The sequence below is a fragment of the Atheta coriaria genome, unplaced genomic scaffold, assembly GCF_025399875.1.
Source record: "Atheta coriaria isolate IRGN ID8LTWV9N9 unplaced genomic scaffold, Caltech_Dcor_3.1 hic_scaffold_4_pilon, whole genome shotgun sequence".
In the NCBI taxonomy this organism is placed as follows: Eukaryota; Metazoa; Arthropoda; class Insecta; order Coleoptera; family Staphylinidae; genus Dalotia; species Dalotia coriaria.
The window spans coordinates 539,632-563,165 of record NW_027045446.1 but is presented as its reverse complement, the minus strand read 5'-3'; the positions used below and the strand labels follow the sequence as shown (position 1 = coordinate 563,165).

Genomic DNA, 23,534 nt, shown 5'->3' with positions numbered 1-23,534 from the left:
AAAAAATTTGGCGTGATGACGTCTTTAAAATCGTTTTAGTCGGGTGACATGTTCAGAAACTTGTCACGAGGCCTCTCGAGGTCGATCGCTATAACGAGAGAGACGGACCGATCTCCCGTCTCATCTCGAGCGCTGCCAGTCATTCCGTGAAACTTGTCACGCGGAATCCACACGAGCGGAGGCAGGCATAGCGTTCGAGTGAGTTGACCGATCTTCCGTCTCTCTCACTCTAGCGGCATACAAACGAATGGAGATTTTCTCGTGCGGTTAAGTTTTCGTTGAATGTTTAACAGTGACACAAAATGTGAAGTGCAAGTGAAGTGTTACAACAGTTGCAACAAAAAACTTATATCACCAATAAGACGTTATCACGTAAACATTTCGATCGTCAACCTACTTTACAAACAACCATTTTTTCTTTAAAATCCCTAAACACGTGTACTTCTTTTTTTTTCGAATGTAAAATTTACAACCCCCGTGTATTCTTTGGTGGAGCTAATGGAAATCGTGTAACAATGCACTCTTTGATTGACCGCAGTTAGAGAGGCAAAATGCACTAATGGAAGTTAATGATTCGTGCCGAGCTTATATACCCCTAACTACCCCTGACGCGCGCGCGAGGGTAAAAAACGCAAAGAAAAGCATTTTATTCGCCGATTATTTACGCTAAATTTTACCACCCTCGATAAAATCAAGAATAATTTTTCTTTTTAAATTTTTTATTCTTCTACAAATCAAAATCTAGAGTCTATATCAAGGGGTGACAAAGTAAACATTTGACTATTGTGATGTTTGTGGGACAGTAGTTGTACCTGCAGTCGAGCAAACTTCCGGTCGCTTCCACTTCGTGTCCGTCATGTCATCAGCGTCACTTGCAAATAACCTCCGGCTAATTGCAACGGACACTATCCTGTTATCCTGTTTATCCTGTCCATCAGAAAGCTTTGTTTGTATCACAAAAGCTACAATTATTAAAGCTGTCAAGATTTTGTTATTTTTACCTTTTCCAAGGACAAAAAAGACAAAGAAACGGAATAAAAAATGAAAAATTTGTAATTCAATCTCTATTTTTGCATGCATGCGAAATATTTCATTGTCGCACGGAAATATTTCCTCGGTAAGACGAAGCATAGTAGAGGTTAAACGTGTTGCGATACAATGCGCGTTAATTATGCGAGGAATCTAATGCGGCGCGTGGCGAACGTGCGCGACAAAAAGGCGGCATTTGCATTTTATCAGATCCGAGGCGTACACGCACAGCCTCGATGTGTGGAAAACGTGCCATACGCCCTATGAGACGAAGTGGTTGAAGTCGGAATTAGTTGGAAAACACGGTCATGAATTAAACAACGTTGCTAAAACTAGAACTCAAACTAGAACTAGAACAGAAACTTAAACTAACACTTTCTGAAAACAGTGTATAAAGTACAGTATTTTAAAGTATAGACAATTTTTATATGAACTAGTTCATTTATTCACTTAAGAATTAATTATATACAATCGTAGTTGTTTTCGTAATTCAATATCATCCCGTTTACAATAATTATTAGTTTTTTTTTTTGCTTTAATTTTTGATAGATACAACAATGTCCGTTTAGTTTACGTAGATTTTTTTTTGTTTTGTTTAAATGTTATTTAGTGTTTTTGTTCTGTGTGAGTGTTCAGTGTGCATTTGTTTTTGATTCACATTCATCCATTCTGATTTAAAAAACACTCAGTACTTAGATTTTAAGTGTTACTCGTTACTCGATATTGTTAATGTTTTAAGGATGAGATTATAAAGTTTTACAAAACAAACATTTGTCTACGCAAAGAGTCCTTTAATTTGTTTGAGTGTTAATAATTTGTGGGTTTGGTTTATGTACAGAGATAAATAGCGAAAAATAAAATTTGAAAATTTGAATAAGTTTTTCTCTTCTTCTTTTTAACTAACAATGATGTTTGCATTTTCTCTCACTACATAATTGTCAACATGTAATAATAGTAATCACAATGAATAAGTACTAAACGTAGGCAGCGCTTTCATTTCCGGTTTGTGTATCCACTGAATTGTTTTTAGCACCGAAATAATAACAATTTCCCTAGAGTCAAAAAACAGACACACTATGTCCCTTGGATATCCACTTCACTTGATTTCACTTCATCCCATCTCTTGCGGCTCCATTCCATTCGCACTGATTAACTTTGTGATTAGTTTTTTACACCGGGCGCCGACTATGGGTTCATTACGGGTGCGGCACAGACACCCGCGATGGAGTCTTGTGGGGGGTTGAAAAATACGTAGCAGGCGATTATTACAGCTGATGAGATCATCTCACTGCGGTCACCATGAGCATGGCGAGCGCGACAAGGAGGGCCATCTGCTTGCCGGGCACAGCCCTGCTGGTCTGCATCGCAGCCGGATGCTCGCCTGAAACAGATAATCGCAATCCATTAGTGGCCCGCCGCGCGATAAATCGCTATTATTCACAATACCGCACACACTCGGCTTGAGCCCCTACTATTTGTTTTAGCTTCCTAACCTCATTTTAGGAGAGGGACCTGGGTCCCAGGGAATATGGATAATTGCGTTTCAGATTGGTATTAGTAGTTTTACAAACGTATTAATCACATGAGATGAGGTATAATGTAGAAAAATAATTGCTGTGGGAACACGTGGAATTCCTTGAATTTTAACCCAAGGAGCTTAATTAAACTTAGCGGAAGTGCTTGCGGTTGCCGCACATAATATCGGAACTTTCTCGTCCATTATAGACATTCATCCCCCTTACAAACAACCTCAACCCCTCCTAAAATCAGCTCACATTGCTTCCCGGTAGAAAAAAATGGCTGCCGGTTGGTGATGAGAGGGTTGGCGTTTGGTGTTGATGTTGGCTTGATGATGTTTTGCCAGGCGCGCACCCGACTTCCGCCCGAAAGCTCGCGGGAATTTTTCATCACTTATGAGAAAATTTCTCAACGATAACTACCTACCCTTATCCGACTTTAATCATCTCGCGCACAGCGCACACCTACACCACCACCACCTTGTCTTATCGTGTTTTCAGGGCGCAATTTTCGCATCCGTGCGTTTGCTGTTTACGCTTCGGCCCGTCGAGTTTTATTTTTCATCAGTGTCATCACGTTTACCCTTTTTTTCATCAACTTTAACATTATTAAAAGTCAAAATTTAATATTGTGCTTACCATTAAGAACATGCACAATGGCGGAAGCAGGACTGGCATTGGACGGCATACAGGTGTAATTCCCCGAGTCCGAAATGAGCGCCTTGGTGACCAGGAGTTTACTGGTAGTACCCGCTTCGGTTTTTTCTGTTTCCAAACTGATGCCACCTCGTGGGGAGTCAAAATCAACCACGGCGTGGCCATGATACCAAAGTACACTAGACGGGGGCGTTGAGTGGACATTCACTGAGCATGTCAGTGATATCGTACTACCCTTCTTGACATACACCTCTCCTGGACCGGAAATGGTCGCTTGTGCATCTGTAATGACAAAAAATTCAAATAAGTAAAATTTTTTAATAAAAATTTTAATATGTGTATGTGTAAGCCTTGATGGGGGAGAAAGGTGAAAGGGTAATTTAATTAAAAACCTCAAAAGGAAGAAAAAAAATTGTTCATTACCGTCATGCTAGGAAAAGCGACTAATGTTTGCCTAGAATTTTTCAACTACGCTCTGGATTATTTTCCACCCTTAACTTTGTGACTTGTTTAAAAAGCAGTGTTTGCACACAGAAAACTAGCTAAAATGTTGGAGAACTTTCATGAGATGAGATGAGAGAAGCAGTGTGCGTGAGGGAACGAGGTACCTGTGGATCGCGGGCCGGGGTGCGTGGCAGCAAGGGAAGACGTGTCTGTAACAAAAAAATTCAACAAAACGTTTCAGCACAGCACTGCCTCAGAACTGAACTAATTATATAGGCGACTAAAACGAAATAAACTGGATTTTAATGAATACATGTCTTCGAAAAAAGGGGCGGGATGAGGCATCAAAAGGAGGTCCACACAGGAAACAGATTAAGAACGTCAACGAAATGATTTCAATGGCGGATAAATGTTGTTTGCTCCATGAGATGAAATACACGCGAGCGTGCTTGTGTTCCTTGCCATAAACAGATAAAGATACGGGGATACTGAGCTTGCAGGTTTATCGGCACAATGAAAGGTTTCGTGAGAAATTCGAATACAATGAGTTCTAAGCTCGGATAATGTTAGTTTTTGATTACATCTCTTTTTATCTCTTTTTTTTCCATCAATGTAATTGTAATTTTTCGTTTTTGTGTAATGGTTATACGCATGTATGAAAATTGTGTTTATTTGGTTGCTTTGTTGATGATTTTTGAAACGATCTGTATGTTTTGTAGCATGTTTAGAGGAAGTATAGACGTGTGGATGTTGGGGGTCTTTGTAGATGGTCCTGATCCATGTTAACATGTCGTGTCCTACAACTCTACAAGCGGTGAGATGTAAGGTATGAGGCCTGCTCGTCTCACGAGGGCTGGAATCTGTATTGTAAATATTATTCGTGTTTTGTGGCATTATCAAAGGAAATAGAGATTGCTTTGTGTTGTGAGGGCGGGGGCCGCCATTGTGCAAACACACATACCTTCGACATTCAGCATGATGGCCATGTTGATCTTGGGTTCTGTATTGACCTGGCACTCGTAGACGCCGCCGTCGCGCTTCTGCACGTACTCGATGCGCAGGTCGTAGTCGTCGCTGTGTTCCGGATGTCGGACGCTGAATCGCCCGTCGCCGGTGTACGTGTGGATGCCGGACGTGAGGATGTGCAAGTCTCGCTTTCGCATCCACGACACCTGCGAACCACAGCAAGTGATTAATATCAACCTACATATATCCATCTACAACTTCATGTTATGATATCTTTAGACGATGTCCAACTAGACTGATGAACATACTCAATCACAGCGAATCAAATCTAATTAATCAGGTATGGATGTTTAATTAGTGTGGAATGGAAAAAGTTACAACTACACCTGGTTTATACAAGAGTGATAAAGTTACACAACGCGGGGAACAAAGAAAATGTTCATTACATCGGAAGGGTTGCGAGGCGCGCGCGTCACGAGTCACGGTTTGACTAATTACTGCAATACTCCGCTCAAAGGCAGTCAAACCACCTCCCGCAGTCGCAAATAGTACAACGTATCTTTGTCAACCAAGATGCGACAGTGCTCTTGACTCTAAACTTAGACTTGTATCAGATAAATAGGTTGCCGTAAAAAAATTACAACCGAAATAATAAAACTGGAGTTTTTGTTTTTATTTTTTGAACAGAAACATTACTGGAATCTTGTATTGCGTTGCATTTTCTATTGTGACATGAGCTGAAATATGTAGATTTATTATTCATATGCAACCGCGGTTTGCGGTATTTTTAGAATTTAAACAGAATTTACATGCTTGATTACAAGCGACTGCATTCATATTCTGCGAATTTAGCTTGTAAACAGGATCTTCTCTTAAGAATAAGCCAATATTCAGTGATTTAATATTCTTAGAAGTAATATTATTTTATTTACAGTGAAACAAGAGAAGAATATGCATCAGTTTTATTTTCCTTTGATTTTTTTAAAATTTGCTTAAGGTTTTGTCCGTAGTCCGTGCATAAGTTGAATCTAACTGCAGTCCGTGTACTTAATCTGACCGCAGTCCGTGCAACTTGTACTTTTCTAAAAATGTATAATTTTTAGTTTTTTATTGCGTTTTCTTTGTTTGTTATCTTTTATCTTGCTCGAGGATTATGTAAACTGACGTGGCAGTATTTTAAAAATTTAATCTAGCCGAGAGATGTAGATGGTAGATTTAATTACGAGATAAGAACTTTATAATGTCCTCGATTTTTCTGTTCCGCACGCTTTTCTTTCGGGGCGTTATTTTTTCGCCGCGCAGTGTTCAATTTTACTCTGTTTGCCACATTTTCTTGTGCTCGCGCGGCTCGTTTGCTGCCAACCCGCCCATCGAGCGAAATTGAAATATAAATTATAACCCAATGCATGCGGGCGCCGTAAGATACAACGATTATGGCCAGTGCGCGAAAGGCGCAACAAAAAAGCGCACTAATCGTTCTCTTGGGGGATGACTTCTTTGCGTTTTTAAAAATTTCACGACATTGCCGCCACCACCAACGCCTTTCTTTTTAAGAGCGAGCTTTATCGGCCATTTTGCGGTATTTTTATCATTTGCAACACTCGCACGTAAAAACGTTTTGCATTGTTTGTTAAATTTTTATTAGCTGCTTTGAATAAGCATTGCAGTGAAAATTTAAGAAGAGTTGGAGTATTTTTAATCAATTTACGTAATCGCAGCATGCCAGACGTGGATTTAGAATATCGATTTGACGGGTCGCAAAATTTCTCGTTCTATTTGTTCGATTTAAAACACGTGCGCGCAAGGAGCAGTAATCGAACGAGCCAGAACGCCAAATATTTACTCGCAGACGCAATTCCAGTCCAGAATGAACCAACACCGCCGCGCTCACATCCGGCGTGGATTAATTAATATTTGATTGTCTCTTAGTTCGCCAATATTGTGTATTTGCGCATTTAAATATCTTCAACGCCATGAAAATCACAAAGGGGCTTTTATTGAGTGAAAATTGTTTTTTGTATAATTATTATTATTTTATGATGTTTTGATGATTCACGAGAGTCGAGTTTCCGCTTCACTCGACTCTTTGCTTTTCTTGCGCACACCTCTCTGAAATTTGAGCGGAAAACCGGAAAACTTGGCCCGGAGTTCGGCGACGAGCAATCCGACCAAAACTTATCTAGTTTCCGAGTCATAAAAGTGACACGCTTTTAAAATTATGTCCCCGAATGTTGTTTCAGTGTTATTACAACTGTCGGTGGCGTGATTTGTGGTCGCCGGATTCGGTTTATCTTCATCGCCGATGCAAATTCCGCCCAGAACTAACTCAATAAATATTAAAAACTTGTAAACTCGACGACGCATTTATTTTTTGTGTATCTGCACAAAAATCAATATTCTACACTTGAATTCTATACATTTTACACGCTGGAAATAAAGTGATATGTATAATGAAGTGAATGAAGTAATGACACGTATGATGAGAGAGGGTGAGTATGAGATAAATGTAAACACACATACATAAACGCGCACCGGACAGATTTATTCACCCCCGGGAGCTGGCATAATATGAGCGGTGGCATTAACGCGCGACGCACGCGAACATAATAGTGGGCATCGGTTCCTCGGCGTTCGGACCATTTGTTATGTAAATTATTGCGATTCGTCATGTCGGACCGCGACTACCCCGACACACACACACACGTATTCACAGTGCATGGATTCGTTCCGGGTACTTTTCATTCGATTTCGGCGGTAGAGTAAAGGCACTCTGTTTGTGAGTTGTCGGCAAATTTGCAAACCCAAACAGGCCGGGGATATTTTGGCGCGCAGTCTCGTGAATTTTACGCGAGCGCATGTATTACGGATTGATTGATGTGTCACTCTCACGCACTCGCCGAGGACGCGTCGAGGGTGCCAATAAATTAGTTCCTTTCACATTGAAATTGTTCCAGTCAAAGAGGCGTGTAATTATTTTTGAATCTGCGCCATTTTTCATGCGCCAAGCGTCTACGTGACGCCCGTGTGGCGCACGTCTTCCGGACGTGGATTTTACGGTCTTAGAAAGTCTTTTTCAGCTTCTACAAATTTAATATGCATTAAATTAAATTCTAGATTTAAAACCAGCGTTAAAACAAAAAAAAAACAATTTTTCAGATTTTTTCTATCGGAATGCAGTCGGTGCATTCAATCTGACCGCAGTCCGTGCGTCGAATCTGACCACAGTCCGTGCGTTAATTCTGACCGCAGTCCGTGTAATGAATCCAAGGTCAAATTTTGTTTTTTTATGTAACTTTTAAAATAAACAAAATAAAAGCCTTCTTAATAGTTTATACCCTCTTAAAAATCGTCCTCTATAAATGTAGGGTACGTACATCTACAAATACAGGGTGTTTAATTAAAATTTTAAAAATTTATTATCATTTAAAGTGATGGTTTTAAACATGTCTTATTCTGTTTGTTCCCAGGACAAAAAACAAGGATTCAAGGAAACTTTTAAGATCCTAGAAAACTAAAGAAACCTTCTTTCTTGTGCGGTGGAACATAAATTCTTTTACGAAGTAAAGGAAGGCCGAGAGAATCACTAAATCTCTGATACATGGAGATTTACTATTGGTCCCGATCCCGAGGAGCTGTAAAAGGACTAGCGCACTTTCCGCAAATTGCGTCAGATTAGTCCAATAAAGCCGCGAGTCCATCACGGGATCGAACACTTTCTATTCATTTCCTTACCGCAGCAAAAAAGAACGTTTTTCTTAAATAACTTTTTAAAATAAAATTATTTCTCAATTTGTGATTTAAAACATTAACATCACTTGAAGTTTGGAAAGTAATTAAAGCCAAAATCATTGCAAAAACAAATTGTATCGATGTACGAAGCTGCGTTTCGGAAAAGTTTCCCGTATGCCCGCCGGGGTGGCAATTATAAAAGTTGGCGCACGCTGTGTCGCCTGAAATATTGTAAATTGTGCCGAATTGAATATCGTTCGCCAGCAGCCGGCAGCCGGCCACGGAGTGAACTTCTTCATATTTCCATATAAAATAGGCAAGGGTGTGGGTATGGAGAAGGTATAAAAATCCTCGCGGGATGACTTTACATACTTTACTAATGCCCTCCCAATAAACGTCGCCTCGGAAGGTTTATTCCAACCGAATTCCACACGCGAGCGATCCGAATTTAAGGGGCGCTATTCCGTGCGCATAAAAATCCACCCCGGGGGCAGAATCTCGTATTAAATTTTTTTATGGTTTCAATAAAATATAGAACGGTGCGCGCCCGTCTCGACTACAACCCCAACGACAACTACGCTAACCGTGGGTGCAGAAAACCGGGGGTGGTGGCGGGGTTGGTGGATCTTGAGTCGTCGCAAATATATTCTAACGTATGGCGTCGGTGTGCGATTACGTACATGGTCGCACGACGACAATTCATCCATTTTATTACGCCATCAATTCTTTTCCAGACACTCATACGATACGACTAATTGCCTAAGGGAGGTTTAGTTAAAAAAATACAATCAGTCTACATCTGAGGCTTAAATAATAACAAAAAATAAAATGTCTCGTTGGTTTTTTGAAGATAAAGATGTAAAAAATGTGGTATAATCGTAAAAATTAAATTAAAAGTTGTATGTGCAAGTTTATTGCCTTTGGAAAACAATTTCGGTTCTAAAAGTTTAATCAAGCGGGCCGCTGCATATAAACTACCTTCGTGCAAGCGCATAAAACGCGAGCCGCGGGCATAAATTCACTACTTTATGCACTGAAATCGAAAAAATAGCCGCGCGCACTCGAAAACCATTCGCTAGTAAGTTTTCCGGCTTACGCGGACGTGTTTCGTTCACGGTTCTAGGATCGTTTGTCTCTGTTTGGGGACAAACTTAAACCCCCGATTCTCCGCGGGTTTCACGGAGGGAGTCGAGGTTTTCCAAATTAGAATTAAGTGTCTACACGATCAATGTTACTAGATTAGTAAAGTGTACACTTACGGTTCTTTCTCCGGGATGTTTAACTCGACATTGCAGAAGTGCTGATTGTCCAACTACAGCTGTCACATTTCTTGGTCCTACGTCATCGAAATATGGACGTTCGACGACTGGTTTAGTCGCGTCTGGAAAACGCATTTTTCCTTCTGCCACTCCTACTAAACTCCCGGAAGCAGCTGAAATAAAAATAAATTTTTAAGCAAAAGTTTTGTTTCTTTTTTGTTACACTTTGTATATTCAGTATTCGTGGGACAATAATAATGTATCGATAATTTATATTCAGGGCACGTTGCAACATATGCGTCTTTAGTACACGTCGAGGGCGGATAAGAAAAATGTCGAACATATATCCGATCGGCGGCTTGTTCCTCGGGTATTCGCCGACGACGATCGCGTGTACATATTTCGACTTCAAATATTGAATGTGTTGCATGGCGAAGCAGCCACCCGCCCGAATCGAATGGAATAAATTCAAGTCTTGTTTTACATTATACAGGATAAATCAAAATTTGCACAAAAATTTCGAAAACCTTTAAAAATACGCTTCTCAAGTTTTGCATGTAGGTAAATGATGCAAGTTTATGTTTATGTGTAGGGATATGAATCGACAACATCAGTTACAATGTCGTCGGCAGGATGCAGGAGGAAACACAACGCGCTGCTGACGTTTAATAAATAACGAAGGAGAACTTGCGCGATTTTCCACGGTTGACACGTCTGTTTGGTAAATAAGTGATGGAAACATCAGCGCTCGGTTTTGCATAATTAAGGTGGTGGAGGCGCCGCTCATGCAGATTTCCACGAGATCTACCTACGTCGCGTGCAGATATCTTCATCTTCATCTTCATCAAGATGGGAATTGCACTTGTTCGCAACCGCTAAACGTGAATAAAATATTGTATTCTATCGTAGAATTAAATTTTTCATATGCAATTGTTTACGTGAACTTTATTCCGTGAGTATACACAATTTATGCATTATTCGTAGGTTCTACGCCGGGCTCGGTGAGTAACAACAACCTTCTTCTTTTACTTTCGACCCGTAATATGTCTTACGCCTTGAAACGGATGTTCCGCTCGCCTTATTTCAATTTGACTGAAAACGGAGTCATTTTTTAAATTGTTATTCGGCTAAAGAGATATAACGCTCTATTTGTATCTGTCGCCGGGCGCGCTAAGTCTTCCTCGCCTGTCAGATGAATCTCAACGTGTGCGCCATCTCTTTTCGAAAAAGATAAATACGCTGTTTAAAGTCGCTCGTTTAGATTAAATTTTAATATCGGATCGTTCTTAATTCCGCACTCGAGCGCAATTTGAGAAATGCGCATTCGTTTGAGAAAAAACGACGCCCGGGAACGAAAAAAACAACCGACTGTAAAGATACACAAAGTAAGAGAAGAAAAAAATACAAATACAGTAAAGTGTAGTTAGTCGCGTCGAGTCGCAGACTTAGACTTAGAATCGGCTCAGACTTTAAGGGCTTACAGACTTTTAGACTTTTAGTACACATTGAGATCGGAATGAAAACGGTCAGTAGTGATTGGGCCATTTCAATTTGTCAACTCGGCGATACACGGCGATTCAATTTAGGGAACGACGACAAGGGTGAAATATACCCTGAGGAATTGTCGCGTCAGGTAAAAAAAATAATCAGAAAAATCAGTTTGCTTTTTTTAAATATTATTTGTGCTCAAAGCCGACGACACAAAAACTGAATAAATAACCCGGAAGCTATATATGTTGAAGGCTAAATATTCTTTTGTGACAATCAGAAACGAGTAATGAAAATGTGTGTAGCGGCTCCGATTTTGCTGTTTCATTTGCCCGGCGGCGGCGATTTCAATTTTTACGCACGGCGTGAGCGGCATGGGGCGCAACCCCACCTTTGAAAATGAAAACATCATTTCAATTTAACTTCGTTGCTGTCGGGGTGCGCAAATTCGATAGGTGCCACCGGGAGCTTTAAAGCCCGAATGTCTCAATCTGCAAAATCATTTTTTTGGAAAAATCTTAATTTTTTTCATAAAATTTCAAAAATTTTTGAAAAATCAATAAAAATTTTAATGTTTTTTAGTGTTATTTTTAAAGTTTTGGTAATGTAGCGTTGTGTAAATAAATATTTATGTAACTCTTAGAATAAAATGTAGTCTGCGGATAAAACCGTCACGCTACTGACGAACTGACTGCAGCAACATCCGTTACGGATGTCACCAAGCGGAAAATTAACTCTGTGCACCAGACACCATTGCCTAAGATTTGCTCTAAAACTCTGCTACACACATTAACACTTCAACCGTGTTTATCGTTGAATTTTTTCCTTGTCTCTATTCTTTTGCGTACATTTTATTCATCCAAATAAAAACTCTGAAACGCAAGTGAAAACTATTTCATTAAAAAATTATTTACCTTCGAGCGAGCGCGCAAGCAAGTAAAATAAACATTTTGATTCCACCTGGAGCAAAAACCAACATTGCCTCTGCGCAGAATCAACAATTTTAATATAAAATATTTGCGCTCGCACTTTGCGTAATATTAAAACTTCTACACTTGCATATATATTCAGCGAGAATGCAAAAATTAAAATTAAAGATGACGACTGTAATCACATTAAAATCTTGGTAAAATTGAAAATTCAAATCAAACAATTCGCATCGGCGTAGACTGGCCTCCAGGGAGCTTTTCCAAACTGCGCAAATTAATAAATTTGAAAACACGTTCCGAGACGCAGTACAGAGTAAAAAAACCACGCGCCACCGACTCGTAAAAACAAGATAAGACCGAACGATAATCGAAATCCCTCATGAGACACAAATTGAAGCTCTCTCAGTGGCAAATTTTTTTCGCGTCGAGTTTTTTCCCTCGTCGTATCCGCGGCGATCATGCGGAACGTTAAAATTTAGATTTTGGCGCCGTCTGAACCTAACCTAAAGAACCATTTCACATTTCACGGACGATTGCAAAAAATTTACCCCGAAACTACCACATTTACTAGCATTACTCGATTTTTAGTGCGTGTCGTGGTGGTTGCAAGAAGCCGCTTGAATAAAATATCAGGACCACTTTCGTCATGCGGAGCAGTTCAATCACTGTCCACCCTTCATGTGCGCAGAAATTCGTAGACGTGACCAGATTATCCTAAACTTTACAAAAGAGTCCACCAAATCGGATCTCATAAGACCGTAGAACGGATTGCACTGAAAAATCAAAGCTTGTTTGGTCCAGTAACGAAGCACGCGCGATTTAAACTAAATCCGACAATAAAACAAAGGGAAAAAGCGATTCTAAAATTACAATTTGTCAAAATAAACTGTATTTTTCTATATGCAATTTGTACATCATATTAATTTATTGCTTTATTATACGGTCGAGTAGATTCAGCATGCGTTGCATATGCATTGAATGAAAAGGGTTTGATTAAAATTTATCGAAAATCCCAGTCGCGGATTCTGTTCCATCAGCAAATTACAATTAACTCTCTGATAAAATTCAATTTCCATTAAAGCCCCCTTTAATAATAACACGTGCAACATGATGATGACGCTGAAAATCTGTACAATTTGTTTTGAAAATGTTTTTTAATTGCAAAAATTGAAAAAAAAATTCAAACTGACATTTTACTAAATTTTTCATATTTACTGATAAGGGACTGATAATAACTCAACTAATTGTGAATTTAAGAATAATATTTGATTTCTATGAAAATATTCAATAAAAACTTGATTTTTTGGGTTTTTTTGTACACGGACTGCGGTCAAATTAAGCGCACGGACTGCGGTTTGATCAAACTCATGCACGGACTGCGGTCAGATTCAGTGCTCAGACCGCATGCATTATAAAAAGCTACGTTTTATGCCGGAAAAATATAAAATTGATGTTAAAATGCATGTTTTTTGTCCTGTTTAATGTTTTATTCTTGTCAGTAAGCTCTCCAGATGGAATTGAGCGGTAGTAATGCTTCGAATCTTAATGCTACTTACTAACGCTCAATCTGAATAATGAATGCCGGCGAGATGGTACGCGATAAGTGTGTTTCCATGCATGTGGAGCGAAGCGCGAATTACGCCCCCGACAGCTCGTAATCTGATAGTGCGAACGACATATCCGGCAACGCGAGGTAAGCCGCCCGCGCGCGATGCCGAGTGCAGAGAGCATTACGAGACGCTAAATCGCGCGATCGTCATCGAAGAGGAGCGGGCGCGCAAACGCCTCCAGCCGCATCGCTGCTGACGACTTGCGGTGGCGAAATGCGCCGCCGTACGCTGCAAACATGTTTATTATGTTTCAAACGTGTAATTACCATCAAATACAACACAATATCTTATGGTAACTGCTAACACTACAACTAAATTGCATTAGTAAACACTGGATATAATTTCTGCCACAAATAAAAAAAAATCGCAACACAAATTGTTTTACTCTAATTTTGTGTGTTTTGTGTACTAATTATTATTGTTATTACACCATTGTGCGGAAGGACATAAAAACCCAATTTTCTACCCCCTAACGTTTTGTAGCAATCAGGGTTTGTGCTAAAACAATGAAACAGTCCGCATAATGTGTTTTTCATAACCAAGCGAGTATTTGTCAATTTCACCAGACCATTTCGAGCATAGTTGATGAAGTTCTTAATGGCATTTGTCACGCAGCACCCTTCGGAACTATCGACGCATTTCAGTGGTTAACCCCGCAAAGTTTCCCCCTAAAATTCCGCCCCAAACAAAAATCAATCAAATTGAATTTTTACACAAAAATAAATAGAATAATGCATTTTTTTCTTGCTTGGTAAATGCTAATGCTGCTTGCTGCTTTGTCAGGATGACGAGAGTTATGCTCGCGCAGAAAGGCCGGATTATATCGAAAATGGTGGCGCGTAATGATGATGTAGGGGTTTATCCGCGAAGAGAAGTGGAAACAACGCGCCGAAAAGAACCCGCTGAAGATTACTGCCAAGCATGGATGGGTGTTGCGGGGGGTGTTTGGCTAGGAAAAAATTATGGCGGCTGCAATGCTCACACGCGCGCACGTCGCACGCATTACGTATAAATTATGTGTGTGGATGCGCCGGGCACACACGGAATTCTGTATAGCAAAACTGTTGGAGGTTGGCGGTTGGATTTGGAAATAAATCATTTTCCCGGCTCGTATACCCCCGACTAAAAACTAATGCCTCACATTTATCTATCTACTAGCGAAAAATCTAAAACGTTCATTATTCACTAGTGAATTATAACCTAATTTAACACTAACTCCCAAAATCTGTGCGTGGATAATTCGCAAAGTTGTTCCGTATTAAAGTTTCGCATTAAATTAGAATCGTAAGGGATTAATAATTGCGCGCGGGTGTGCGTCGACCTTTCGCAAAACGTGTGTGCGACCATAAAGTGTATTCGACTGGGGTGCCCGTGTAATATAACCGAATTAACATTTAATGCAGACAAAGCTTTTGCATACTACGCATGCGCAACATTTTCCTAGAGTTTTATATTGCTCCACGCGAAAGAATGCCCGCCTTTCATCCAGCACTCGTCTTCGGTTTCGAAAATGTAATAAATTAATCCCCGGCTGGAAAAAAGGAAGAAAGAAGCTCGTCGACTTTTTGTTTCTTGTCTCGGCTGCGAGCAAACGCCGGCAGGAATTTAAATAGTCGAAACCAAAGACGTCTAATCTAATATTACGTGCACGTCCGTGCGTTTTAAAGATAAAGTTCTTTTAATTTAACTTGAGCGACTCGACGGACCGTGACGTAGAAGGAAAAATCCCTGGAAATTGTTCCGCCGACCGCGAAACGCCTCACGGATTTATTACGACTCGCCACAATTGTTAAACCGCGGTGAAAGCCTGAAAAAACGATGCTTAAGCTCCGCCTATTGCATTCACCACGCATGCGTGGCATACTTAATGTTAAATTCTCTCTATACGCGCATGATGTGAATGTAAGCGGATAAACTCAGGTATAATTAGGTGTTAGTCGGAATTTAGTAAAGCATATGTTGACGCAATGTGTAAATTATGTCATTAAACGAGATTGGCACGTACTCGAATCGTGTCGCGCCGCGTAACACTCTCCATCGATTAGATAACAGAAATTATGTAAATCGTATCCCTTTACGCAAATACCACACACACACACACACACAAATAAATCATAATTCCTCTTGTTATTCACTTAAACACTTAGTTTAAAAAGATTTTTTTGTGTTTGATGTTTGACTTTTGGCGGGACGCCGTCGTGTTTGATTTGGAATTTGAAAGTTTTTTTTTCGTATTGGCTCGGCAAGGATGAGTAAACCGAGACGAAGGCTCCAGGGGGATATTTCTCGTTCTGCGCCTTCACCTTCGCTCAACGGCATTCATACATTCATCCCTTTAGTCGGATGACTTTCAACATTCGGCTCGACAGGCGCCGCAGCCAAACAGAAAACACGAGAGAATAGAAAATCGAGTGCGTTGCTCACCAGGGGGATGCAGGGCAAGAAAAGAAAACTAACCGCTCGGGCAATAAAGCATTTCGTGCCCGACGCGCACCCCTCGCACACCGTCAGCAACGATTTATATTCATTAGCGGGGAATTTCTTCGAGAAAAATCTCACCGACCCAACAATGGGGAAACAATCAGCGGGTGTGTGTGGAGAAATAAAATTATTTTCGTTTTTTCGAGTGTAATCCATCATAAACACAAAATTTTGACAGTTATAACTTTTTTATTCAAGGCGTGGAAAAATAAAATATTCATATTTTTTGAATTTTCATTACCTTTGTACAATTTACGAGTAACACTAGTTTTTACATATTCAAGGGTTGAATTTGGTTTTTTGAGGGTGGATTGTTATTACAGTTGCGGTGTCTCTGTTTTCGACTCACGCAGCGCAACGGAAAATTACAACCATACTACCCGCAGTCATTGGTGGGGGGTCTTCCTCCCCTGGCACGCAATCTAGACTAAATAATAACGGTATTAACGCCCTAAGGAAGTTCTGACTAAGTACGCTAAGACCCAAAATAAACGGAAGACGGACTGCAGGATGCGTGTGACCCTGTTGCGGAAAGAGACAAAGACCGACTTATATAGTTCAACAACAGCCCACTGGGATAAACCACCCACCCCTCAACCCCCCGCGGGGTACGAGTTTCTTATATAAACAACGTTAAGTATGGATCAGAACCGCTATCGCATTACGACGCTTGTAAGACGACTTTTCCGGTGTGCAGTGGGTGGTATCATCACAAACCACCCAGGAATATTTTCGCAAATAGCAAATGCTGTTTGTGATGGTGGCGATAAGTCAAAAGACAAGCAAATTGAATTGAACGCACAAGAAGCCGACTAATGAGGTTAGGTCCAAGGTGGTGGTGGGAGGTGGCATTAGTCAGCGTACGTGAAAAGTTAAGTTTGACTGTTTGTCTCGTGTTATCTGTTTGCGTGCGCTGAGAATTCTTCTTGCTTGCGAAAGTTGCCAAGTCTTCTCAGTCCCGTTCGTAACCTCTAGTTTTTTTTAGAGCTCGTCCTGCGGTAGATTTATGTTGCTGCGGACGGTTCCTTTAAGGAGGTCAGGAGGAACTGGAGAATTAATGACGTTTCTACGTGCGTGCCCCTCATACACGGTCAAGACACAGTCGTGTACAACATCGTGTTCTTACTTTGTATCACATAACCTATCAAAAAAGGAAGAAAAAACAAAAATAAATAAAATTAAAAATTTAGAGTGATAAGTTTAATTGGAAGGGATACAGGGGACGTGACTTGTGGTTAACCAACATACGTGACTTTAATTTAAGTTTAACTGTTAGTTGTAATTGTTTCCAAGTTGATTTTTTGAGGCTTTTAAAATTTAAAACTTTATTAACAAAGCGATTTTCGAAAGAAGTCATTTTCTATGCAAACAGAATTAATAAAACGTGATGGAATATTTTTTAGAGCAAATATATGCAAAAACTGAACAATGCATGAAAAAATTGCAAAAATAAATTGTATCGTCAAAAAGCGGCGCGAACACGGAAGCGAAATGTACATATTTACAGAATAAAAAACAACAACTGGTAATAAATCATCGAATATTTCCATATCGACATTTTATCCAAAAAAAATTTTTTTTTGATGAATTTTTGATTAATTCGTTAATTTTGTCAAAACACAAATTTTACCCTATTCCATTTAGATGTGGTATTTATTTAAATTGTAATTAAAGTCAATGCGTTAAATTTGGGAAATGTGAATGTGAATATGTGGATGAGGATGTGGATGGGTTATGATTTTGTAATTTCGATGTTGATGTTTGTGTTGCGGGACACCGGGCGCTTAATGAACACGACGCTGGCAAACACGCCCGTTCACGTCGTTCATTTCCAGCCTGCGCCCTCCGTGCAGCGTGCGCAATTATAAATAATTAATAATGGCTGCCAGCCGGGGAGTTTTGCAGCGTTTCCACGCTATTCACCTACAATTAACCAAGCTGTTTGTAAGTAATAAATTTAAGGCGTGCAAAAGTGCTTAGTAAACATTTCAAATGCTGTCGACAGGTCAATCGCTTTGATTGCGCAATCAATGTTTGCGATTTTTGAGCACTGGCTGTAAAATATTATAGTGTCCAGTATTAAATGCATCTTTCAACTGGGGACGCGAAATTTATGATCATGGCAGTAAAAGAAAAACTATAAAAGTAACACGTTTGCCCACCTCGGTGATAAATCTCTATTTGGATCGAACGCGTGAAAGCTTCTTTATATAATAAAATGATCATCGGAATGACTGAATTTATTTCGCACTTTGAGCAAACATTTAATTTTTGTTTTTGCACTTGAGGAAAATCTAGGTCATGGCGGTGAGGTATTCCTGGTGCTTTTTGAGTTTTTTGTGTGTTTGTTTTTTTATATGCGAAGGAAATGCGCGAAAAAGCCAACCGTCATCTGATAAATATTTGATGTCTTTGGTGGCTCGTGTTCCGTTCATTTATTGTGTCGTTTGACCGCTGCGCAGGTAATTCGAGAATTTCTTCTTAGCTCTACTTCCGGTTTGGTTGGAAGCAAAGATACCCTCATAACAACAAATAGGTTTTATCTAGTAGACAATATCTTAACAATTCATATCAAATCCCATGTGAATTATCAATACTAGTATGTTTGTTCTTCGATAACTCAAAAACCATTTAAAACTTGTTCATAAAATTTATCAAAAATATAGTTTATATAAGTGAAAATAACATAGACTACTTTTTATTGCAAAAAAAATATTTTTACGTCTATAAAATAGGAGATAATAGTCATATTAGTAATCCTAGTTTATTTCAAATCCCCCGTGAATAATAACCATATAATTCCCTAGTGATTTACGAGCGCATGATTGAAAATACGAAATTTTTTGCATTTCGAAATAAATAGTCCCCGGTGTAATGCCGAATGGTGAATATCACAATCGCACAAAAAGCGACATAAAAGTCGTGCGTCCCGGGACGTTGAAAGTTCGTAACAGAGCTTCGAGTGCTCCATTGAATTCCGGCAAACCGGAATGGACGCGGTAAGAATAAGGCACTTTACTCACATTTCTATATATCGAGTAAATACCCGTGTCAGTAAATTCAACGCAAACATTTTTAATTTCAATTTTATAAAATTTCCCCCCAATTCAATCATTCAAGAGGATTCCGAAGGTGTGAAAATTGCGCTTGAGTGAATTGGTTTTGGCAATATCCCGCAATATCCGGCAATATTACCCCCACTCCTCCTCAACTAGCCGTATTATATACTAGATTCCCCAGCGGGCTGGCGCTCAAAATGAGATACAAAATGAGAACATTGAAACTGGCATAATCTTCGTAACCGTTCGCGGGGCCTTCGAATATAGGAAGTATTAATGTATTCAGCTTAATAATTTCTCGGTTGAAAATTAATACCTACCACGGGGTAGGGAGAGAGGTAGAGCTGAATGGTCGTTTAATGCGCTGGTAAATCTAATTTAAGTGTATTAAACGGTTTATATCGACGCATTGAGAGTGTTCAAGCAGCGGAGGTAGAGCTCTGTAAATTGGCATCCACAGAGCATGAGAATTCTGCGCCAGAAGTTGAAGTTGAAGTAGACCATGGGTCTAACGAAGGCTATCGGAGTTACGACTGATTATAGACCGGCTGAAAGAGGATAAAGGTATGTGTGGGTTGAGATGCTTAATTCTGACATGAATACTTCATCAAACAAAACTACAGAACCCTCTTAACGAGCCCAAAACATAAAACATATTACGCGTGTGAATTTTGACAGGCTAACAATTCTCGTCAGTTGGGTTTTTAAAAAAATTCGGCTGATAAAATGCAAAACAGCTAAGCTTTGCGCGTTTGCAGGAAATTTAATTACGGTCGGATCCTTTTGTGGTCGGACGCCAATAAAACAGAATGAATAAAAAACCGCCCCGCTTGTTTGTTGTGATGTTGCGCGACCTCCAACACCATATCGTTATAACAATTTTCCATTCGAGCATCAGTGTTGGGAATGAAATTTCAGACTGAAGGGACGATTATGACGCGATGATCATCATGCGCGTAGCAATAAAGATTCGCCCGCTTGAATGTTTAATGGCGGCGTTAACGCTGCGCAGATGAGCGCAAAAAGGTCGCCCGAAATCGTAAAGTCGTTTAGTTTCACACAAACAAAAACTCTCTACGAGCAAACTTGTTTTAATGAATCCCCCCACATCACATAGTAGTTGTCGGGTTAGGTTAAACGCAGTAATTTATCAATGGTTGGGTAATTAATAGACATGGGTCGTCGATATATTGACAAATAATCCGTTACCACAACCCGCATCAAAACGTGTTCGAGCCTATTGTTGTTACAACGCAGACACACGATTTGTATTTTAAATCATCGATCCGACGCTACATAACCTTATAACCCATTTTGCTATTGTGGCGGTTTTGATGGATGAAAGTTTCATTTTTACATTCAATGTGTCTCCCGCTTCACTTTTTGCTTTTTCGGGGAAAACTTCTCGGCGTAAACTTTTTCCCGAACTTGAGTCGTGAGGTATTAGGTCTCCGCTTTTTTCTTAGCTTGTGGTGTGGAACGTGGCTGACTGGATGGATATAATAAAAGCCCAATTGACGTGCCGAGGATTTAATAATCCCGACGTCTCGTCGAGACCATAAAAATACTTTCGGAGTTAATTCCACCGGAATTATCGTCGCTTGTCAGACATTGCCAATCGATGAACCACATAATCTGAATTTATGACGATTGTCACTCTAAATTCCAACTACTCTCAAGCTACAAGCCGAATTGTGGTGTTTATTTAACTTTGGGCATTATCACTAATTAAATGACCTTCATTCAACCTTCCTATTCCGAAGCATGTAGAATGTGTGTTAAGATGTTGTACAAAGGGTGTGTAGACTGCGGTCCTACATATTTATTACCGGGCAGTTTTAATTAAACTCATTCCTGGGTTTGGTCGGATCGATATCCGTGCGGTCCGGGGTCCATTAGATCCCGCTGACCGCAAGACTCGGACCCGCATTGACCGACCAGCTTTTAAGCTAAGTACGCACAACAATCTCATCCGGAGACCAAGGTGTTGGAGCGGGTGTTACTTCAGTATCCACAAAGATCTTGAGAGTTGAGACCCTCAAATCAGGAAGGTAGAGTCAAAATAATATTACAACTTTCTCTCCGAGCAGGTATCCTATGTAATTACCCCCTCCATTAATTGTAAATCGCGTCCGTTTAATTACCGTCCTCGTTTTCCAACTTCCGGCCTTCCGCACTTCTAATACTAATCAAACACTTTGCGCTCCGCAATAAATAACTCAATCAAATCGCCGATAATTAAAAGCGAATTAAAAGTCGGATTTACCGCCCCCAGTATATATCGAAAAAGGTAGCAAAGATAAACTTCATTACGAAGATTGGAAAACGTAACGGCGTAAAAGTATTAAACTGCTAAGCCTGCGAAGCGAGGTGGATTTTCGCAGGAAAGAAAATTTATAAATCGCAATTATTGGGCGTGTGCAGCGATAAAGTTGAAAAATATTCGTCTATTAACCGGAATTTTCTTCCTCTTCCGGAATAAAATTGATTATTTATTTGATCCCTGTTGTTGGGTTTCATTATAATGGTGATTAACATTATCGCAAATTGAGTTATACCTTGTTAACAGTCTGGGAAGCTCACCCGTACTGAGATTGATTACGGAAAAGTTTGGGGCCGCTCTTGGAAAACACTCAAACTGTCAGTAAACCTAACCTCACCTAATTCCGCCTTCTTAGATTGTTCACTTTGTTTGCGTGTTTTAGGTTTTTATCCGCGCACCGGTTGTGGGAGTCGAGTGAAACGTCTTCAGCTGACTTTGTATGCTATTGCTTTATAACATCAACATGAAGTCGGGTTGTGGGTGGTGGTTGTGGGAAAAAGGGGTAAGCGGGTAAGGAAACTGTAGGAACTTGTGTTTTAAGTGCGCTAGCGCAACACCTCGCGGGCGCAGTGCAAAACTTCAACGAGTTTACTTCCAACTTAAAGGGTGCACTTAGATTCCGGGTTTTTCTCAGCGGATGATTTCCGCCAGAGTTGCGAGACAGTGATTTCGTTTCGGGGGCGTTTCATGGCGCACAGGTTGAGATTATTTCCTCGTTGGAGGAGTGTAAAACACTCATGATATGTTGGCGACTGTGAATGTGGGGTCCAAAAATCGATACAGAAATATTCACTCGTCTGACACAATGGCATATGCGAACGGACTAATTCAATTAAAAATTCAATTAAACGCCAACACCGAATCGATAAATTTGTATTGTCAATGCGGGACATTGAACACAATATGACGGCCAATTAACATGTAAAACACACAGGCCACAGCCGAATTCCAGCGGTGGCTTGCTTTTAACATATAAATTGCTTTTTCGCTATTTGTTGTCCAGCGTCGGTGTTTTATATTCGTATATTCCCTGGGATCGACCGTAGTATTCAATGCACGCTTCTTGTTAAACTGGTAGAGAATGAGCCATATTTACACTTTGTTCAATTTTCAATTATTTGCAATTTATTTTTATTCGTGGATGTTTTATCATGAGCAGTTTTTAAACGAAATTTAGTACGTGACACGCGCCTGCCCTGGGAGCAATCTAAGCGCTGTTATCGCATCCTTTGCAACCCTAAAAGCCACTCATGAATTTGCGCGTTTTCTCTCTTTCGCCAAAAACCTTGGCGACAAGCGTTACTGGCGTTAGATTAAGCTGCGCGCGAGCTTTTAATGCGGTCTTGTTTAATACACTTTTATGGAACCATTATCTGCTTCCTTGGGTGCTGAAACTAATTTGTTCCAAGATAGCTTATCAATTGATGACCACGGCAGCGGGATTTATACGTAAAACTTTTGAGATTTTGTTTTAAGCTCTTTGTTGTACCTACTCCGAGTGTTCTTTAGATACTGCCGGAGAAGAATGGAGGCCAGGACCAATATCTTCGTGAATCACAATAAATTTTCCATGGTGAAGTATAAAATTGAAATTTATATACAAACAGGCGCCACGGGCGGTGGCGGCGTTCCACAAGACTGATTCATTAGACTGCGCCAGCCAGAAAGACCGTATGAATATTAATAAGCCACTCTACAGTGCATCATCTCTTGGAGCCTGACGTTGAAAGACCCATACAAAACTTGAGAGGTGAGAAGATAAAAAATGCTCAAAATGGATAACTAGCTCACCCAAACCCAAAAAGTTCAAAGTTGTAATTTTAAAGATCCCATCTTAAGGGGTACTTCCCCTGGTGCCATTCTTAGTGTTACTTTGAATACCCATTGTGCTACGATGTTCTGTAACTAATTACAATGCTCGAGCTGTGAGTCAGCTCGCTGTTTGATTTGCAATCGTAATAACAGCTGCCGCTTAATCGCCGGCACCCGCTTCTGATAATAAAGGACCAATCGAAGTGGATTGCCATTACTTCGATTGCTAAA

At 40.1% G+C, this 23,534-nt stretch overlaps 1 protein-coding gene across 2 annotated transcripts in view; it reads right to left on the bottom strand.

Annotated features, from left to right (window-relative positions):
• Positions 1–2,047: 2,047 nt before the first annotated feature.
• Positions 2,048–23,534, bottom strand: part of LOC135791130 (lachesin-like) — a 43,942-nt gene continuing 22,455 nt past the window's right edge. Inside the window, exons 3-7 of one of the 2 annotated variants that reach the window (XM_065301444.1) lie at positions 9,602–9,774; positions 4,609–4,819; positions 3,812–3,856; positions 3,186–3,485; positions 2,048–2,410 (exon numbers count right to left, since the gene is read on the bottom strand). In XM_065301444.1, the coding sequence (XP_065157516.1) occupies positions 2,310–2,410; positions 3,186–3,485; positions 3,812–3,856; positions 4,609–4,819; positions 9,602–9,774 (830 nt within the window). In that variant the 3' untranslated portion in view covers positions 2,048–2,309. The remainder of the gene's footprint in view (positions 2,411–3,185; positions 3,486–3,811; positions 3,857–4,608; positions 4,820–9,601; positions 9,775–23,534) is intronic. The other variant, XM_065301445.1, reaches the window with a different exon arrangement.